At 42.9% G+C, this 7,981-nt stretch overlaps 1 protein-coding gene across 1 annotated transcript in view; it reads right to left on the bottom strand.

The window, feature by feature from the left end:
* Positions 1-7,665, bottom strand: part of NBAS (NBAS subunit of NRZ tethering complex) — a 322,484-nt gene extending 314,819 nt beyond the window's left edge. Inside the window, exons 1-5 of the mRNA XM_055327484.1 lie at positions 7,503-7,665; positions 4,825-4,879; positions 3,251-3,287; positions 889-966; positions 491-538 (exon numbers count right to left, since the gene is read on the bottom strand). Coding sequence (XP_055183459.1) covers positions 491-538; positions 889-966; positions 3,251-3,287; positions 4,825-4,879; positions 7,503-7,619 — 335 coding nt within the window. The 5' untranslated portion in view covers positions 7,620-7,665. The remainder of the gene's footprint in view (positions 1-490; positions 539-888; positions 967-3,250; positions 3,288-4,824; positions 4,880-7,502) is intronic.
* Positions 7,666-7,981: the final 316 nt, after the last annotated feature.

Raw genomic sequence — 7,981 nt, forward strand, 5'->3', positions numbered from 1 at the left:
AAGTACATGGATATCCCATCTTAGAGAAGCCTTCTAGATGTGTAGAGAATACCACTGAATAGCTCAAGATGACAGAGAATATCACTGGTCTCAAGTAATATGGAATCTCTGTCTTCTGTAGGCCCATATTCCATCTACAGCTTTATGCCAACAAAGTAGCCCCTACTTTTTTTTAATACTTTCTTAAGCATTTGTTTTAGCTGACTGTGCAGTAACCAAACAAGGGTGACTTCCAGAGTTCTGAAGATATGCCTTGTCTACTAAAAAAGTAAAATTTCTCATATGACAGCAAAGTGATCTGGGGAAGCAGACTGTGCTACTCTGACAAAATATCCTTAGTCCTGTAATTGGCATAAGTTGGTGTCTGGCACCTCACAGAATTATGTGGGTCAAACCCCTTTAAATATGCCTCTTCAAAAATATTAGTTCCCATAAATCAAATAAAATTTTCTCAAGGGAAATTTTAAATATGAATAATATTAACAATTACCTGATCTCCACACACTGATCTTGAACAGCAGCCAAAAGTTTTCCATTGCTTTTATAGGAAAGAAAGAAAAAAATTCTATATAAATAGTTGTAGCAGTCTTCAACAAGAAGATTTTAAGAAGTTAAAATTATCTTTAAATGTATTCACATCTTCAGTCATCCAACTTTTGACCTTAAAATTAAATAGGAATATCAAGGTACCAAAGCATACATAAAAATGATTCAATATAGTTGAACTAATACATTTAAAAGGTATCAATAATATGTGACAAAGGCAATCGAAATATAATATTAAAAAAAAATCAACACTACAGGCCAAAAGGACCCCAAAATTAATATCCGTAATGGAATTTAGATGCTAATCCCAACAGAGAAATACATAAATGTTTAACACCTTACCTTGCAAGTACCAAATGCCAGTTTATCTGTTTATTAACCAAGCGAACCAGTCCATCAGGGAGCAAAAAAGGCACGGGGCTGAAACAACACATTAGCTAACTTAAAATTTAATCATCAAAGACACATATAAGCAAATAAGTATTATAAGTAGCATATATAGTTATAGCAAGACAGGATGTTTTTCATTAAGATATAAAATTTGAATAAACTGGGAAACCCAAAACTCCAAGCTACTAATTGGTTATGCGAAATTTGACCACACACATCTTCTCTTCCAGAAAAACACAGTGGTATGCTCAGATATAAATTCTGTGTCCTACGGAAAAGGTATCGAGGTTGCCAGTAACAGCAGAGTGAGCTTGTAAGAAACCCTTCCTGCCATCCACACCTAGAAAATCGGATTCACCTCTAACAAAAACTAATTCTAGTATACAACTAAACTCACAGGAAAGAAAGAAATCTCCAAGTACTAGAAATGAAAAGGGAACTTAAAACTGGATACAGGTACAAGAACTCAAAACAAGGGGTAACACCTGGGACTGGAAATAAGCTGCAGGGCACAGAAAGAACAGGAGCCAGAAGGGAGCTCCTTACTCCCTGTAAGGGCCAGTACCCACCCATGGCAAGACTGCTCTCAGTGAAAGGAGGACCAGACAAACCTCACGGGGGTTGGGGGGCATTCAGGAATGTCATCTCTGTCTGAAATTCAGTCTGTGGGGGAAAGGGAATGAAATCCCCTATGAAAAAGCAAAACCCCAAACCTTGACCACATGTAAGAGCAGACTGCAATTTCACTTCACCCAAGTGGTGCAAGGACAGCCAAGCACAGGCTCACAATAACACCATTTACAAAAGACATGAGGAAAGGATTCACTGTCAGAGCACAAGCAGATACAATCAATCCAGAATAACACAGGAGGAAATCAAGAAAATAGATGGAAAAGAATAGAGAAAACAAGCTGTTGGGGGGGAAAAAATAAAAATACACACAAGAGAAAAATACACTATGGAAATTAGAAAACAAAAATGTAGGATAAAAGTATCAGTAATATACGTTCAGCATATTTGTGTTCATTTCTAAAACACAAAATGTTTTATACCATGGAAGTTACAGAAATATTATAACAAACATCAACCTGAGGAGGATCATTTCCTCTGGGGATGGGGGGGGGGGGACAATGAGTTACAACATTTTGCATAAAAAGAGAGAGAAGGCTATCTGAACCAGACCGCAACAACCGCCTAACTCACACAGAGATAATACTATAATAAACGTGTTCAGACTTAGTGTCTATACTTCTCAGTCTATTTATAATACTTCATAATAAAAAGAAAAAAACTCTAAAAGAAAAAGCCACTTGAAACAAATATTGACTCCAAAGCCTGTAAGTTTAATTACCATAAACTCAAGAGCAAAACTGAACTTTCTGCAGTCAATTTTGTTACTTATGAAAGTAACATATCATTGAGAAGATTAAATAATCACTTCATGGTGCACTGACACATGAGGACATATTTTTGCCCACACTTCCCTAAGATGTTCAAGGCTAGCAACCTAGGCCACCCAGTGAGCACAGGAAAAACAGCTCATCTCTTAAATACCCACCCCTGTCCCTGCCTCTCCCTCAGCTCTCATCTCATTACCCTCCCTATGTACACACACCCAAAAGCAAGATAAAATTAAATAAGAAATTGAATTTATACACACATAGACACACACACACAAAGCAGAAAAACATCGGAGCTAATCCTAGAGAAGAGCCAAAGGTCTCCTTTATAAAACTATTATCTCTGGAGCTTTTAAGATTAGATGTCCCTAAGGAAAAAGCAGTCTGTTAAATAAGTCTGTAAAACAATCCCTATACACCTGTCTAAAAGCAGAACTATATTCTTTGTCAGAATGATCATTTCTTTGTTCTTTTTAAGGCTGAACACTTGCACCATGCCTAAGAACAGACTTAACACTCAAAAAGAATTAAAAAGTACCCAAGAACTGAAATTTAAAGACCTTCCCTGATGCACAGCAACTGAATATTGGCCACAAGAGTTGTTGACACCATAAGAACAAAATTGTTTTTCAAAAGATCCTCAAGCTGCAGATCCATCATGTGGGCATTCAAGAGAAGGCTGAGAACACTCATAGAAAGCAACAGTCGTCCTGAGATATTCTGAATAATGACTAAAAAACAAAAATTACCTTCAGTCAACTGAGAGATCTTGTCAGTATATCAACTATTTGAAAAGGTCTATTTCATTCACCTAAATGTCAGCATCTGTACCACAATCTGGGACTGAATTCTGAAAACTTAAGTCATAAGTATTTGTTTTTAACATTCACACTGTTCTCTGAACGGACACTTACCTATACCAGATGTATTGACGTAAAAATAATAAACGATCTGTAATAAAAATAGCAAAACCAAATAAGAATCAGCTATTCTTTAGGAATTGCTTTCAAATTAGCTTCGGTGATGATAAATCTAAAATATACTGCAGACTGAATCATTACAAAATACGGAGAACAAAATTCTTAAAAAAATATAATCCAATACACACTGTAACTTTTATAAGATCATATATTTGTATATAGTAAGTCCCAAGTTTGTGTTACTCAAAACTTTGGTGAAGCATTTCTTGACAGTACAAAAAGGAAATGTGGGAAGTGTGGTTTGGGAGGTTAAACTTCACCAAAGAGGCTTTAATAAAACCATGGAGTAGAAGTCATAATAATCACCCTTTAAAACCAAAATATTCATATAAAAATTAAGATACTATTTTATACTTCATAACAAAGATTTAAAATAATATCTAAAATGCAGAAGTCCAGAAGAAACAAAATCTCTAACACACTGAAAATAAAGGGACACCTCACTTAGGTAGAGTTGGGAGGCAGAAGCAGGGGGCAGTACCACTCAGCATCAATTACAGGAAGAAGTGTCCGGCCTCAACAGAAGAATCATCAACAGGAAAATCTCACCAGTTCTATGCCCCAAGAAGGGATGTACCATCACACCACAAGTAATTTTATTACTTGTGTATATTTACTAAATTATGAAAATTTCAAAACATTTGTCACAATGAAAACTGAAATATGCTAGTGCTTGTAACATAAGATAAAATTATAGTTAATTTCAAGTAGTCAACTCCTTTGAAACTGAATTTCTTTCTGTGTAAGTAACTCAAATTCACCACTATTACAAGGATGAGCTTTGGTGCCAGAAAGACATGCAGTCAAATTCCAAATGAATGACCTTGGACAAGTGTCCTCATTTAAAAACATGAAGTCATAACAGCACCTGCCTTGCTGGACTAGTAAAGGATTAGATCAATAAATATACATCAAGTTCTCAGAGCACCCGTTTAATGCAGACAGTGCTCAAGCCTTACTCAGATACTGTGCGCCCATATGCAAATGCTCAGGAGTTACATGAATGCTCTGGTTAATCAAATTTTTTATCTGAATAACTCTGACCAGTGTCGCTGGAACATCACATAAACCACTGAGAAAGCCTGTCACAGTCTTTTCACTTTCAATGTCCAGATTCTGAGACTCATATTGAGTTTGATTTTCATTTCTTCTAGAACACATCCATAATGGTTAAACTTAAGCCATACTTTAAGCTGCATTACAAAAGTGTGCGTATACATACATACACATAAATCTGTATATACACATATAGAGCCACATATCTCATATGTACACATAATTAGGATTATACATATATATCCATATATCATATATAAATATATACATATATTTAATAAAATTACATACATAATTTAATACAATTAAACTCATGTATGCTATTCACTTTTATCAAGCTCTGTAAGTCTAAAGAACATTTTAAAATTCCTAAAACAGTAAAGCATAAATGAGATGGAAAAAGTCATTTAACTATATCATTATATGGAGAAAAATAAATAAGCTATACTTACCTCTAATTGCTTTTGTGATGATAAAGGATGCACCATGTTTTCGGTTGCCTCTAGACTGTAATTGGAAAAATGAATATTACATTTGAGAATTTTCTAGTAATACACAATACGTAAAGTTCTATTTCTTTGCTAATACCTAGTGCAGGGTACAAGTTGCCAGCACTTAAAACCCACTGTTTAGAAACAAAAGTAGAAGCAGGACTGAAAACAGTAAGAGCAAAAATAAGCATGGTAGAGTTACAGGCATTTGTCAGGTCAAATTTTGCAGGGAAGGACAAGGATTGAAGGTGGAAACTCAAACACCAAACATCAAAACACCAGTCCAAAGACAGAAGCCATCAAGGACAAAGACCCATATATTCGTTGCCAGGTCAGCAGTCTACTTGGGTGGGTCACAGAGGCCTAAAATAAGTTTTTCTTGCAGGAAAACTGTTCGTATGGATCAATAAACTCATACCTGGAGGCAAACTTGAGTATTTGTTGTATATCCACAGAGAAAATGCTACTAACACACATACTCATATCCAACTGGTATCTATATTAAATAGTTCCTAAGTACAGATTAAAAACTAAGCTCAACAATTGCAGGCACTACAAATAATGAATAAGATGTCCTGATGTGCTGTTAAGAGAGGAGCACGGACATAGTTAGTACACACAAATATGGCTTAAAAACACAGAAAAGGTCTTTCATTCCACGAACATGAGTTGATTATCCGCTCAGCAGTAAGATACAGTTTGGTCCTGGGGAAGGTTATAAAGATGAATCAGATGTAATCGCCCTCCAAGAGTTTGAAGTTGGGCAGGTGAAATCAATAGAACAAAACAAAAACAAAAAAAAAAAAGTCCTTTGAAGTTTCAATGTAAGTTGATGCTGTGCCTTTTTTTAAAAAATCTATAATGTGAAGCATTCTGACATTCCTGTAATTAACCAGTGGGTGCTAAGGAATGAATGTGCATCCTTTTTTCCTCCACCAACAGCAGCAACAACAGCCTCCTGGCTACATACCCCTACAATATTCACATTGTGCAAGACAAACAGAAACTAAGTAAATACTTGAAAAACAGTACTGTACAGCCTAAAAAAAAAAAATACATTATTCAAGACAAGCAAAAACTGCAATGGGAAGGAGGTTTAAGAAGAACTACAGGGCAGCCCTGGTGGCCCAGCGGCTTAGCGCTGCCTGCAGCCGGGGTGTGATCCTGGAGACCCAGGATCGAGTCCCACATCGGGCTCCTTGCATGGAGCCTGCTTCGCCCTCTACCTGTGTCTCTGCCTCTCTCTCTCTCTCTCTGTGTCTCTCATGAATGAATAGATAAAATCTTTAAAAAAAAAAAAAAAAGGAAGAAGAAGAACTACAAACTTTATAGATAGGAGAATGAGCAGTTTCTCCAGGAAAGATGTTGCAGAAAAAAAAACAAAACGCACAGGTCAGGACACCGTGATCTTTAATGACAAATGCCCACCCTTGGCTTCGATGTGGATGGAAGTGGAGGGTATTATGCTGCGTGAAGTCAGTCAGTCGGAGAAGGACAAACATTCTACGGTCCCATTCATTTGGGGGAATATAAGAAATAGTGAAAGTGAAAAAAGGGGAAAGGAGAGAAAATGAGTGAAAATATCAGAGAAGGAGACGGAACATGAGAGACTCCTAACTCTGGGAAACGAACGAGGGGTGGTGGAAGGGGAGGTGGGGGGGCGGGGGGCGGGGGTGACTGGGTGGCGGGCACTGAGGGGGGCACTGGACGGGATGAGCACCGGGTGTTATTCTGTATGTTGGCAAACTGAACACCAATAAAAAATACATTTATTTAAAAAAATAAAATAGAATAGAAAATAAATAAAACGGTGACAGGCCCTGGGTAAGCACCCGGTGCATGAATGTGGACTCCAGGTTCCCGCCGCTCCGCCTGCGCCGGGAGGCCCCTCCGCCCGGGACGCCCGAGAGCCCGAAGGTCGCGTCAAGGTCACCACCCGCAGAACCCCTCGGGCCCTCGGCGGGACGCCCGACCCACCCCAGGCCGGCGGCTGCTCGCCCTCGCGGGTCGCGCGCGTGGCGCGTGGTGCAGCCGCCGTCCCCGCGCCTGCCACGGAGCCGCGGAGCCGCGGAGGCCTCCCGGGGCTGCCCCCGCCGCCGCAGCGGTCCCGCCCCCCGCCCCCGCCCCCCGCCCCCGCCCGCACAGCTCCGGGCCGCGCAGACACACGCGAGCACCCTCCGCGGCGCGGGCCGGCGACCCCGCGGGTAAGCGCCGCTTCGGGGCAGCGCGCGGGGCCGGGCGCGGCGCGGCGCGGCGCGGGGCGGGGCGGGGCGGCGCGGGGCGGGGCTGGCGCGTCCCGGGAAGCCGACAGGACCACCGCGGCCGGCAGCGGGGGGCCCGGCGTCCAAGGCGGGCGGCGAGCCTGGCGGCCCGCGATGCTCCCCCAGCCGCCGACTCGGGGCCCCGCGGGGATCCCAGGTCGCCCCGACTCCGGGGACCCAGCCCCCCGCTGGCCCGCCGCGCGGTTGCCAAGGCGACGGCCCAAGCGGCGGAGCCCCGCTCCCTCCCCCTCCCACCCCGGCTCCGCGAGCCTACGTGGCTCTAGCGACGCGGCTGTGCCCCGCCGGCAGCCCGCGCCCTGCCGAGCCAGCTCCCGGCTCCCGGCTCCCGGCTCCCGGCTCCGCAGGGGCCTGGCTCACCTGAACTTCTGTCTCCGGGGCCCACTCGGTGTTGACCAACAAGTCGTAAAGAATCGTCTCCTCCTCGCCCTCCGCGGTGGCTGGATTCGCGGCCGGCGCTGACTCGGGGGCCGCCATGTCCGCCCGGGACCCGAGCCGCCGGGGCTCGGCCTCTACGGCGTCCCGGAACGGACAAACCTCCCAGGCCGCGGCCGCGTTTGGATCGCGGGGAGGGGGCGGGGCTAAGTGGGCGTGGGAAAGGAATGCTGGATTAACCCTTTAAAGAGCGGGACGTGGGGCAGCCCGGGTGGCGCAGCGGTTTAGCGCCGCCTGGAGTCTTAGGATCGAGTCCCACGTCGGGCTCCCTGCAAGGAGCCTGCTTCTCCCTCTGCCTGTGTCTCTGCCTCTCTCTCTCTGTCTCTCATGAATAGTCTTAAAAATATATATATTAAAAAAAAAGTGGGAAGTAGAGTGCTGATTGCTTGTCAGGGCTACACCAC

Source organism: Nyctereutes procyonoides, unplaced genomic scaffold (assembly GCF_905146905.1).
Source record: "Nyctereutes procyonoides isolate TBG_1078 unplaced genomic scaffold, NYPRO_anot_genome, whole genome shotgun sequence".
Taxonomy (NCBI): Eukaryota; Metazoa; Chordata; class Mammalia; order Carnivora; family Canidae; genus Nyctereutes; species Nyctereutes procyonoides.